Genomic DNA, 13,528 nt, shown 5'->3' on the forward strand with positions numbered 1-13,528 from the left:
TAGGTTGTTCTCTTGAGCAAAATTCCTGATGTCCTCATTTAACTCTTAGTCTGTGCTTTTATCTGGGACATCCAGTGAAATTAATTAGGAGAGGTTTCATCATTTAATACCTTATTTTCTCAAATTGTTATGTTAATTTTCTTTCCTTTTCGGCAGTATGACTTGACAGTGATTAAAGTGTGTGTTCTTTATCAAGTACATGCTAAGTCATATAGTCTGCTTTAACATATACATGTATTTTGGTCTCTCGTTGCAGGCTGCTATGTGCTATATCCATATCGCTGCTCTCATTGCAGAGTACCTAAAAAGAAAGGGTAAGATCAACATATTCAAAACTAACCGTGTGTCTATAAATTATACTGTTGAAAATAATTTTTGGTTGTCCTGCTTTCCTTACTTATAAAATGAAGTATTCTTAAAGCTGCTTGAATTCTACCCAAAGATCTTATTTTTAAAATACATTGTAAATACTAGTCTTAGCACTAGAACAGTGACTGTGTGTATTTTGTGTAAAGAGGGTTAATTAAATGTTTATTAAGCTAGTGCTAAAAGAGAATGCTTCACTCGTTAATGTGTCGTTATTAAATATGCATGTATTAACACATACCAGTAGCGGTGTACTAATACCATCTTACGCTATCATAGGTTACTGGAAAATGGAAAAGATTTGTACCTCACGTATGCTCCTGGAGGATGGTCAAGTCTGTGATAGTAATGTGTTACTAACAACTCACACTGGAGGAAGTGAGTGCTCTAACCGTGCCTGTTTATGGGTCAGATAACATGGCTAGGGAATTCAATTACTGTTCTTCAATTGATCTGGAAAAATATCTACCAAAGTGAAAATACTTACAGTGCATGTTGATGGCTGTAATAGCAAGCAAGTAATATCAGAAGCATTGTGTGTTACTTTCCTGATGCTCTTTGGCTGGTTTGATGTCTCTGGTTAAAGGTTCTTTCAGGGACAGAGCACTCTGCTCTTCGTTGTGAACAGAAATCCCTCTCAGGTCAATTGGTGTTTAGCACACGAATCCACATTCAATTCCCTTGACTGTCCAAAGCTGGGGGACAAGGGCAGAATTAATATCAGGTCATCCATATGTAACTCAGTATAGATAAAGGGTTTTTAATCTGTGATGCTTATTAGAGAAATAAAGTGCAGGCTTATGTTTTTGAAATGCTTCCATGCCAATGGTTATTTAGTTTATGAAATGTGTATTTCAGTAATTCTCAGCTTGAGTAATTTTAGCAGTGTTCAAAAATAGTAATTTCTAGGGATAAGAGCAAGTACCTGAGGAAGAGAAACTGATAGTTTTGGAAAGACCATGGTTCTCTGATAACTTTCAAGTCTGTGGGGGTGAGACAAAAATACATCCTTTCAGAAGGGGGCTTTCTGTAAACAGCAGTATTTCAGGGACAGTTCACTTGTATGCTTTGTGTAAATAACAGATCACAGTAGGTGGAGTGAAGAACTTGAGTCATTTTAAACCTACACGTTAGTAAAAAGTTGCTCAGAACTCCTCCCAGATTTGATGGAGGGGGAGGAGCTGCCTCAGCAACTTGCGCCACCTGAGCTGTCTCTGAGAGAGTTCCTCAAGTAGGACAGTGATGGCTCTGCTGAACCTGAGCAGGGTAAGGAGTGCTGCTGCCATGGTATCCTTGAGCCCAGCAGAGGTGTAGCGTGCTCTGGAGCAGCCATCTCCGTCAGCTGTAGCGAGCCTGTGGAAACTCTGCCCCTCGCTTAGGAAATGTGGTGTGTGGAACAAGTGCTAAGCCCCAGCATGTAGTGTCAGTGCCTGTAGGTCAGGTCACCAGCTGCAGCATTGGTTTCATGAGTAAAAATTGTCTCGCCTCCATCTACGATGGTAATTCCTGTATAAGGGAGTGTGGCACATGTAGTTTTACTGCCAGCACTGTACATCTAAGGAACTGAAATGCCAAAATGAGGAATAAGATTGCATCAGGAAAGTGTTGCAGTTGCCCTTTGCCTGGACAAATGGATTTATATCACAGAGAAAATGTAGAATAGTCTCATAAATTCAGTCAGTTCCATTTGTGCTTCTCATCACTTGGGCAGTTAAAAAAAATTAACTAACCCAGTCAAATGAAATCAGCTTTGTATTAATGACATCCAATAACTTTTTAAAGTGCGTGGTGATTCAGTCATTAATTGACGTTGTTATGAATTGTACTTCAAGGTTTATTTTCCATGGGATGGCCCGCTTTTCTAAGCATTACCCCCAACATTAAAGAAGAAGGTGCTATGAAGGAAGACTCTGGGATGCAAGATACTCCCTATAATGAGGTCAGCAGCATTAACATTTATATACTTGTTCTAAATTTACAGACAGTAGTATTGCTAATGGATTCCTGTGTATGTTAAAACAAATTATAACGAGAGTGCGCTTCACCCAACATTAAAAGGCATGCAGCTTTTGAGTGAAATGCCATAGCTGTTTTACTAAATAGGGGGGATGTGTGTTTAGGTAACCAGAACATTAAATACTAGAGTTGGAGCCCACAAAGCCATCCTGTTCTTCTGAATGAGATGTCAAGTATTTTCATGTTACCATTATTTCCATTTTTTATTTGAAGAAGTGCTACATGACCAATACCTGACTAAATATTGTGTGATTGAACTAAACTTAGTATAGAAGATACAGAATAAAAATAAAACAGTGGGTAGGTACTTTTCTTGTATAATTGTTAATGAAGCTCTGTCAGCTATCAATTAACCCATAGTATTTGCTGAATTGCAGAACATTCTGGTGGAGCAGCTGGAGTTGTGTGTTGAATACCTGTGGAAATCTGAAAGATATGAGCTCATTGCAGAGGTTAACAAGCCTATCATTGCTGTTTTTGAGAAGCAGAGGGACTTTAAAGTAAGTTCTTCTTTTTTATTTAAATAGTCTTAAGCCAACTGTAACGATCAATATTTTTAAATTAAAGTGCTTTCTTTAAAAGGAATATTTTGTTCTTCCTGTCTGTAATTTCTCCTTTTAATGCTTTGTGCTATGAGTAAACAAAAAACTTTGGTATCCTATCTTCCTCTTTTCAGCATCAATACAACCATAAATGAACAAAAATTTTTCAAAAAAGAAGCAACCTCTAAAGGTCATCAAAACCACAGCAACAGCTTTCTAGCCATATTTCACTGAGAGACTTTTAGCTATGTCCAGAACTACATGTCTCTGTGGAGAAATCTATCTCTGATAACCAATGAATGTGATTTTTTACATGCATTTTTAAAACCAAGAGCACATTTGCATTGTATTTAAGTTCAGAAACAGCTGATAAATTATTGTGATCTCTTAACAACTCCAGGGTTCCTTCATTTCTTATTTTCTTTCTACATTTAACACATAACAGATAACCTGATGATAATCTCATTTGCTGATTTTCTGGTTTTTAAATTAGAAGTAAAGGAGTAGGTATAGGCTGTACACTGAAGAAGCAGATCCTCAGATTTAAACTTAGTTGATCTCTCTGTTCTCTATCACAAGAAAACCCTTTTTAGTGGTGGGTGTGGGTAGCACATCTCTGCATAGGATTAGGAGCTGACTGGAGTTGTTGGCACCGTGCCCTCCCCTGCACGTAGGACACTTACTTTCTCTGACTGCTTAAGAGGTCCCTATCACTGCTCATTTGTGGAATGCTGTGTGACCCCGTACACAAAGTCTCTTCTGCCATAAAATGATCTGAAGATGACAGAAATCTTGAGATTAGTGATAAGGTTAAACCATTCCATTAGTGTGTACAGCCATCTTTGCAAAGGTTTGGGTTTCTGATTAAGGCAAGCCATGCTCATGCAGAGCCTCAGTGTCATTTCCCAAAGTACTTGCTCCCTCTCACCTTCCCTCTCTCCTTCTGTCTCTTAACGTAGAGGCTGTCTGATTTGTACTATGACATCCACCGCTCATACCTGAAGGTTGCGGAAGTAGTGAACTCTGAGAAACGCCTGTTTGGGAGATACTACCGTGTTGCATTTTATGGGCAGGTAAGTTGCCTTGTGTTCTTTTGTTCTGACAGGTGCTTAGATTTCAGCCAGGTTTTTCTAATCATGATGTATTTCAGGAAAGCTAAAACAGGGAAGCAGTTGACAATGAGTCATGGGGTAAAAAGTGCATCATGGCTCAAATTCCAAGGAGGATTTTAGAAAAAAGAGAACACTCAGTTGCATCTGTGTAAACCAATGTGGGTTAGTGGTGCAATGGAGAACAGACATGTACATCAGCTTTAGTTCTTGACATCAGCAAGCAAAGCTGAGACAGGGGTAGGGCAAGTTTTTTTCAGAATAAAACTTAAATGAAACCAGGTAAAGCATCTTCCACATATGGCCCTCTCTTCTAATAAAGTTTAAAATGAGCAGTATGCAGTAGATGTTTTGTTATGTTTCTTGCTGACTGACTTCTGCTTTCAGGCCACCTCTGATTCTGTGCAATATACTGTAGAGTAGTTTTATTCCCTCTGCTGTGCTTCAGCATCCTCAAAGCATTATTTTGTGCTTTCTTCCACTACAAACCAGCGTAGCAATCCAGCATGTTCTTTTAAGACCTGTTTTTAGCAAGCATACTTTACTCTAAAATAAAATGGTGTGTAAACAACAGATTGATGTGAATCATTCTGTTTGCTAATTGGATTTTAATGCAGAAATTTGCTCTTTTCTCCTTTTGGTCTTATTCAAGGCTGTGGTAAGTCTAGTTGCATGTTTTGTTTAATTCTTCTCACACGTCCTCCATCCTTCCCTGTACTGTTACTTAACATTAACTTTCCTGCGCTCCTGATTCTTTGGTTTGTGGCAGATGAAATAACGTTGTTCCATTCATCGTTGCATCCTGCAAACTAATTTTTGTTTGTTCAGCTACCCAAATTACAACGCTGTAGCTGTCACCATGTTGTGTGCACTGTGAGGCTCAATGCTGCCACCTCATCTCAGTGACGGTTTCTCTCTCAGCTTCACTGGGTGCAGGATTGAACCCCGTGTTTCTCTGTTGAAAAACTCAGTGTCGCACTAATGCTGTTTGAATGCAAGACTGTGTTTCTGGCCTGTGCAGCAGCTCCAGAGAGGAAGGCTGCTGTCAGTCTGCAGTCAGTGGCAGTGGTAATTGGAGCACCCTCAGCAGGGTGCAACCACAGGCCCAGTATTCCCCTGTAGGAGCAAGCAAATTGGGAGTCAGAGGGGAATGGTGAGTCCTGGCTCTTCCTGCAAATCTGCAAAGCTTGCCAAATGCAAGAAAGCAAGCTGCTCTACCTGAAGAAGGGTAGAGTTTTCTGTACGCCCTTCCTCAAGATGGGGGCAGTGGAGGGGGGAAATGGGACTCTGCTTCCAGCTTCTTGCCAGGGCTGTCCCTGAGACAGTGCAGGTACATGCATCTCTCCCCAGAGGCCAAGTCCATGGCTTAAAGCTACCTGTAAGTGGGTAACTGAGCTGCAGCAGTTCTGCTCAACTGGGTTAAAATCTGTTACAGCACAAAGATTCTTCAGCTGCCAGTGCCACAAGGGCAACTTCATTTAAACAGCTTTAGTGCTCTAAAGCATATGACTTTTTCATAGCTGTGTATTGCTCGGTTTATTCCCTGGTGCATATGAATACTGAGCTCTAAATGCAAACAAGCACAGCTCCTTCATTTCCTTTTGCAGATGAGATTTTATGTGGTAGAAAGTGGGGCTGCTCTGTATTGCTCCTTGCAGAGGCATAGTGACTAAAGCGTATGGCACAGTGCAAATAATTGAAGGTAGATAATTCCCATCAACATTACTGGTGCCTCATTTGCCAAGGATAATAGCACTGAATGTGCAGAGCTGATCAAGGAAGACGTAGCAATACACAAAGCACCACATCAGGTGTTAGAGTTACAGATGAGCCTTGACCAGGAAGGGGAAGGAGGGAGAATCATGTGTTCCCACTTACTGTGCAATTTTCCATCCAGAAAGTTTCCTTTCTGTGTTTTGGCAAGTCCCTTTTCCCTTGTGCCACTTGCTTCCACTTTGGCTGTGCAGGTGGAAAGGCATGGGGACTTTTGTTCCTTCCGCTGCCAAGTGTACTTGTAGGCCTCCACGCTGAAAGCAGTTTCAGTGGCCAGTTCATTTACATCATTACGAACTATTCTCTTGTCTGTGTTGAAGGCAGACTGCACACTTGCTTCCAAAAGCTAATGGTTGCAGGTTTTACTAGTTACCGACATGAATCGCTCTGCTTAGGCCACTACAAGGGAAATGCCACAGAAGGACACTAAATATGCAGGTATGGGATTCCTTTTCAGTCTTATAGGCATATAGCTCTATTTAAAAAAAAAAAAAAATGTGGGTAGATATAACTGTAAGCATACATGTTTAAAAACTGTGTTATTACACGTGCAGTCATTAATAATTGTATCAATAAATATATGTTCTGCTTTGTGAACATTAAACATTGGTATTTCTTAATTGTAACAAAAACTACAACGAAAGTAATTAAAGAATAAAAGAATATTGCAAATACTGTTTGTATTTTGCAGCGTCAGCAAGGTAGAATTTGGGGGCTTGGTTCTTAGTGGAAAAAGGAAATCTGCAGCTGTACCTAGAAATGGTTCTTCACGCAAAGGCAGAGGTGGTGTTGGGTTACTACACTGTTTTAGGGACCCTCTGGAAGGACGAGTCGAATGAGTCTGTTCCTTAGGAAGGATGTCACCAGCGAGCTTTATTTGCTGCTTCAGAGAGACGGGTTTCATGGCAGCTGCTGTTTCAGGCTGCAAACTGTTATGGGCCTTCGGTGGCAGCATCTCATTGCACCACCAAGTGGCCGCACTTGCTATGGGCCAGGGACCATGATTTTTTTCACAGATGTGTTCTGAGAAGTCAAGATCTTTGTTGAATTAAAAAAAAAAAAAAAAATCAGCTGCTAAGTATGTTGAATAGCTGAAAACTTGTATTGTGCTGATAAGCAAAGAGCATTCGAGACACAGTTCAGCGCAGTGTTAGCTGAGGCTTTGTTCTCCCATCTGTGCAAGCTCTGGAAGTTGGAGGGCAGATTTTTACAGCGGTAGGATGACTGCAGGTTTATGTCTGAAGATCACAGGGTGTGTTCCCTTTTCCAAATGTGATAAAACAGCTGGAATAGCTTCCTTACCAAAGAGCGCAACAAGCCCACTGTCTTCCTAGACACCCAACAGCCAGGTGCTGCTGAGCACCTCTGTTTGGAACTGCAATAGTTTTGTGCTGTTATTAAGATGGGGCAGAATCACAATGTCCAGATCTGACAGTAGAACAGGATAATATGCAAAAAAAGATTGAAGGCTAGGTCGTCTCTGGTGCTAAGGCAAACGTGTTGTGGGGATGTTTTCCTCTCTCACTCTAGTGGGGGCATGCTTGCTGCGGTAGGGTTTGGACCATTAGCCAATTTTAGCCCACGTAAGCCAGCAATATCTTTTCCCACCCGCGTGCACCTGGCCTGCATAAAGGTCACCTTAGAAGAGGCAGAAGACTTTACCTCAGAATCCTGCTGTGGGAACGGCGTGTGCTTTTCCAGCAAAGGGCAGGGAAGGGCCTCAGATTTACTGTGAGCTTCAAGGGCTGCACCTGCGGCCGTACAAGGAGGAAGAAGGGCCCTTCCAGCGCTCCCATGCTGACAGTCCTGGGTCACAGCTTGACTCTCGGCACATCAGAGCTCAGTGGAAACCAATCACCTACCGTCCATGAAGTTGTTCTCCCTTCCGTTACATTCAGCTGCTCCACGTAATGATTTTCATCTGCAAGGCTGCATTGTTCTTACAGTGCAAAAACAGCCAGTGTGAAAATAGTCTAGGGATACGCATTGATAATGTGACCCTGGCTGCTTAGTATTTCAAAATCCTTGAATTGGAGGATATTTGGCTCCTAAAAAGTATTTAATCTTGCTTTCAATAGTCTTTGCCAGACATATAGCATATGGCAGACACGAGTATTTATAGCTCACAATTAACTTCTGCTTGTCACTTGTCAGCTGAAATACTGCAGGGAATATGTACTTAAATGATATCCCCTGCATTAGAGACAAGACTAAATCTGTTAGTTGTTTATTTGGGGGGGAGTGTTGCTTTTTTTTTTCTTCCCAAGCAAAGCCATTAACACAGATGTCATCCTAGTGTGCTATGTATGCAGCATCAGCACAGAGATTTGGCGTTTGCATATAAACATTGTCTTGCAACGTGCAAACATACACAGAAACAGCATCTAGGATAAGAAGATAAGCTATATTTTACCTTGCTCTGTGATTAATTTGGAAAACAGTTTTTGCTGTTTGCTTTGTTGTTGTTTGTTAAAAGCATCGAATGGTAACAGAAAACAGATGTTTTTTGACAGAAGCAATCCTGAGCATTGTGTTTGAGTATGATTGCATGAAAGTAATGACTTTTTCAGCTATTTTCACATAGTGGTCTTTCTTCAAGGGAAACAAGATCAGAAACCAGGTTATGATCCTGCAGATTTTCTCAGTGAAATCAATAAAAAGTCAGTTGCCTGCCTAGCTCAGTAAATGTTTATAGGGTGTCAGCTTTTGAGCTCTAGATTTGTTCTCCAATTATCTGTGTGGGTCTTCACAAGCCTATAGAGTTTAATTGATAATATTGTTAAGAATGGCACAATGTTAGAAGGTCACGGTGAGGCTAATTAAGATGCTATCAGACAAGCTGCTGGTGCTGCTATTAGTCACTTTTTTTCGGTAATGCTCACAGTGCTCTTGGCACTTGCCAAATTAACAAAGATGGTTTTCTTGCCCCTTGTCCTGACTGCAGATGCACATATTTGTCAAGCCCTGCTAAAACAAAGCTCAGGGTTTTGTTCCTAAACAAACATCAGAATTTCTAGCTGATTTGTCATAATTCTGTATATCTTTTTAAACACTTGCCTGGTTTATAATTTTAGCAACCAAAGTTTGGAATACACTTGCACATGAAAGGGCTGGGTTTTTTTTTTCGGATGAATACCTGCAACAGATTTTGGCAGATCGCCTGACTTCATTCACTTGTGTTTCTCTGGTTTTCAGCAGATCACAATTTGCTAAGGCATGTCGTAGAATTACCTGTCCAAGCTGCATCACGTTAAGTTTAAAGGGCCTTGGGTCTGGCATCATTAATGCTGTCTTTCTTTTCTTTTCTATCCCTGCAGCTTCAGGAATCTTCCTCTGGGTCACTTTGCATTAAGGTGAAAGGAGGAGTGTCTGGGGACAGCTGCAGTATTTAACACTGCCAAATTTCATCAGTGGCATATGAAAACTTAGAAGGAGGGCTGGTGCTGCCCGTGGTGTTGGGATAAATCCAGTCCTTCTTAATGGGTCAGCTGCTGCTTTCTGCTCAGCTGGGAGAGCTGCTCCCCTAGTGTGTGATGTACTTGTCCATCTTGTAGCAGCTGAGTGTCTCACCTGCGTGTGATGCGATGCTCTTATTTTTCGGCATTTCTTCTGAAGTCTGCCAGGTTCTTGTTCAGTTCTTCAGTAGAGCCTTTCATTAAAGCTCTGCCACATGTACCCAGTGCAATAAGTAAATGACCCTAACAAGACTGAGCTTTTTGGCAAAGGAACATAGTCTGCGTGACGTTTTTTTCTTTTTTTTTCTTTTCAAATGAAAATCATTTACTAATGCATCTGTAAATGCTGCAATTCCATATGGCCATTCAGGATGCCACCGGAGTTTCCTCTAGCAGCCCTGAGCAGATGCAGGTCAGTTGACAGGAGCTCCCCGTGCCACAGCGCTGCCCATCGGCGTGGGGCTGCCAGAGGGCTGTTCTAGCAGGCGACAAGTTGTGTGCGCCCCGAGCTGTTGTGCTCATGGTCTGATAGCATAGTGCTTCAGAAATAGGTAATTTAACTAAATGATTCACATCTAAACAATGTGAAATGTCCAGGTTTTTATTTCATTAGTTGTTTTTTCTTTTGTTGTACAACACACATCAGCATTCTAGAGGAAGCACTGTCACTGTTTGAACAACTAGATCTCCTACAGGAATAGATGCGTATGAGTTATTTCCTGGGTAACTTAGGAGACACCAAACCGGTATACATGCAGACATCTAGGTATGCATCTGCAAGGATGGAGAGAGGCAAGCCTTTATCTTAGGTGCTGGAAATGGCATACTGGAGGCTCCATACGGACAGCCTTGATGCCTGGTGTAAGCACCCCATTTAGGCTTTGCCTTGCCTGTTGTGTTCACTATATCCTCCCATTTCTTTCCAAACAGGGTTTTTTTGAAGAAGAGGAAGGAAAAGAATATATCTATAAAGAACCCAAATTAACTGGCTTGTCTGAGATCTCTCAGAGGCTGCTCAAACTGTATGCGGACAAATTTGGAATAGATAACGTGAAGATCATCCAGGATTCCAACAAGGTAAGAAAGATGTGATTCCTGTACACGGGGGAAAAGCGAGTGCACAGTTCATGTTTTGTGAGCAGTATTTTGAACAAATGTGAACAGCGTGTGACTTAGTTTTGTAATCAAAAAAAGACCCTAACCTGTGCGCTGGTTGCAGTGCAACACAGTCCGTAGGAAGAGAGCAAGCGTATGCCTGCATGGGCATGCAGAGGGCACTCAGATATTTACTGTAATGCAGAAGCAGGTTGTTTTCTGTCATTTATCTTTCATTCACTTTTGCCTTTGGCTATGTTCAAAAAGCCCACTGTTCTAACAGGCCTCTTAGTTTTGAAATGTTTGTATTAATTTGTGGTCTGAAGATTGCATTTGGAAGTCTCACTTTTTCATCTGTATTGCCATGATAGATAAAAGCATCAGAAATATAATGGACATCTTGGCAGTTTGTCATGCTTAAATGAATTTTATTATGTTTGCCACTGTTACACAGGTCAACCCCAAAGACCTGGATCCAAAATATGCCTATATTCAGGTCACGTATGTCACACCTTTTTTTGATGAGAAAGAAGCTGAAGATCGAAAGACTGACTTCGAAATGCATCACAACATCAACCGCTTTGTGTTCGAAACGCCTTTCACACTCTCAGGAAAAAAGCACGGAGGCGTGGAAGAGCAGTGCAAGAGGCGCACAATCCTGACAAGTACGTCTGCTGCTGCTGCTTTGCCCCTCCCAACCCTGCCTTTGACAGTCAAGCCCCGCAGCAGGTTTCACATGCCAGGTGTTCTGCAGACAGTGGGCACAGCATGTTATACAGAATGATAAATAATCTTTTTCAGTGTGTCCATTTGCAAAGCATGTTCTTCCTTACAGTCCTGAGGACCATCCTATGTAAGGTTATTTTCATTCGTGGAGTCATCAGCTGTCTTTTTTTACCTAATTATTAGCATCTTACAGTGATGGAATTTGGGAGTGGTTCTGCTGGAGGCAGCTTAGCACTCGGACACGTTGTTGTTTTGATAATAAACAAGTCAAAGGAAAAGCAATGTAGGGTGCCTGTTCTGCTGAGTAAATCTTTGTAGATAAGATTTTTGTTCAAAATGGGAGTAAGATGCGTTATACAGTATTTTTAAAAGTGAGAGGTAAGCTTTTTAGCTCAGTGGATGCAGTCACTGTTTTAAGACAGGAATGTAGGGAATACTGGATATGTCTGTTCTTAGTGAGTCATGTTAAACAGAAAACATTCAGTTCCTTATCATGATTGAAATCTCTGTGAAACTACTACTGAAACTTGACCTGTCTGAATTTTGGCTGGGAGTATGAGAAACCGTCTGAGACAGAAGCATTGTTCTCATGAACAGCAGCGAGCAGGGAGGCTGATGTTCACAGCAAAGGCTCCTGAGTGATAAAATCCAGTTCCCCACTGACTTCTGTGCTTGTGCTTCCCCCAAAGGGCAAAATGAAGAAAGCTGCTTATGGTATAGGCGTAGTTGCCTAAAAGTTTTGTTCTGGCAAGTCAGAGAAGAGGCACTGATGTCTGGGGGCATCTTGTTACATGACACAGCTTTGCTTGTAAGAAGAAGAAAGGAAGAGTAGCTTGTGTGGGGGGTTTTTTAAGTGCTTGAGCAGCACTTGGTGTTTTGAGGTATGTACTGAAGCAGGTAGCTTCTCTGAATTGAAAGTGCAGCTGTTATGGTACATCTGGCAAAAACAGAGAGGGTTGTTTGTCCAGCAAAATAATTCCCTTAGGTTATTACACAATGTCATCAGCTCCCAGTGTTCTTAGCCTGGCTCCATCTTTGGTGTTAGTTGGGAATTTGACCTTCTCTTCCCCACTGCTTTCCCTTTGGGCACCTCCCTCAGCTCAGTGCTCTTCTGTAAAGGAAACCTTCTTTTCCTTTGGATAAAATCAAATACTTTCACTTGCTTCCTATGCAAGCAGAAATGCTTTTAGTTTGAGAAGAAAACAAGGCTTACTTACTGGTAGAGCTGGAAGAATAATGGCAGTTTTTCGTGCTTGGCCGGAGGTACTGGGTGGCTGGAACAGTACCTGCTAGGCACCCTGCTCCAAAGCCCTGCTGCCTGCATCGCGCAGAGGATGAGTGTGGTCTGGCTGCAGTCTGTGGATCACTGGTTCTCTACCATTCCTGGTTGTTACTTGTGCTTCTAGCTCTGGAAGTCCTTGGTTTCCTGCTGTCTGTGGAGACAGCCACCCTGTATGATGGAGTTCCTTTAGGTCTGAGCTGCCTGGCAGCATGTGCTTGCTGGAGGAGGGCATATACGGAGTTTAAGAGGTCTTCCAAAGCGTGTAGGACAGTCAGGAAAAGGTTATTAAACATTTCATATTAGACAACGTGCCATACTGTATCACTGCCAAACTCCTTCGGATCTGTGAAAATGGCTTCACTAGAAGGAATGGTTTTATTGATGAATGGTTCCTCTACCAGCTCCCATAAGTAGTATTTAGGTTGAATACTAAAATTAACTCCTTGCTTTTTTAAGGATGGTGCTTCAATAATGTGTTCATCTGTGGGTGAGTGGTACTTGATTCAGCTGAAACTTGTTTGATGGGATGTCTTGAGGTGTTTGAAGTTCATTACGGGCTTATTGTTTGGTGCTTTGATTCAGAAGAATGATTGATAGCTTTTGGAATCTGAGAGGTGAGAACCACGTGGATCTGACAGAGCTCAGCAGCAAACAATGGTGATTTCAAAAGGAAATGCTTTTTTCAAATGTACCAGGTCTATAAAAAATAAAAAAAACTGGTTGGACCTGCTGAATTCTATTGCTCATTTGATGATTAAAACTCAGTTTGTAGACATTGATAAAGAGATTGACATTGTCAAAGTTAACACAATCTAAACCTTTGACTGACTTGTTTTGTTTTCTTAAATACCGTCTTGTTGTTGGGTGAGTAATACGTTTGATGCTAATACATTTCTTGCTTTCGAGTAGCCAGTCACTTGTTTCCCTACGTGAAGAAGCGTATTCAAGTCATAAGCCAAACAAGCACAGAGTTGAACCCTATCGAAGTAGCGATTGATGAGATGTCCAAAAAGGTCTCAGAGCTCAATCAGCTTTGCACAATGGAAGAAGTGGACATGATCCGACTGCAGCTCAAACTCCAAGGAAGTGTCAGTGTCAAGGTAATGAAAATTTGCCTTTTTTCTCTTCAATGCATCTACCTAAATCTTTATTCTGTTTTTCATC

General features: G+C 41.5%; 1 protein-coding gene across 15 annotated transcripts in view; it reads left to right on the forward strand.

Moving 5' to 3' along the window:
• DOCK10 (dedicator of cytokinesis 10) overlaps positions 1 to 13,528 on the forward strand; it is a 151,967-nt gene that overhangs the window by 134,065 nt on the left and 4,374 nt on the right. For 14 of the 15 annotated variants that reach the window (XM_048063031.2, XM_067002482.1, XM_067002483.1 and 11 more), the window contains exons 46-53: positions 257 to 314; positions 646 to 744; positions 2,199 to 2,305; positions 2,760 to 2,882; positions 3,884 to 3,997; positions 10,192 to 10,338; positions 10,811 to 11,021; positions 13,274 to 13,464. In XM_048063031.2, the coding sequence (XP_047918988.2) occupies positions 257 to 314; positions 646 to 744; positions 2,199 to 2,305; positions 2,760 to 2,882; positions 3,884 to 3,997; positions 10,192 to 10,338; positions 10,811 to 11,021; positions 13,274 to 13,464 (1,050 nt within the window). The remainder of the gene's footprint in view (positions 1 to 256; positions 315 to 645; positions 745 to 2,198; positions 2,306 to 2,759; positions 2,883 to 3,883; positions 3,998 to 10,191; positions 10,339 to 10,810; positions 11,022 to 13,273; positions 13,465 to 13,528) is intronic. The other variant, XM_048063029.2, reaches the window with a different exon arrangement.

The sequence above is a fragment of the Anser cygnoides genome, chromosome 9 (genome assembly GCF_040182565.1).
Source record: "Anser cygnoides isolate HZ-2024a breed goose chromosome 9, Taihu_goose_T2T_genome, whole genome shotgun sequence".
NCBI lineage: Eukaryota > Metazoa > Chordata > Aves > Anseriformes > Anatidae > Anser > Anser cygnoides.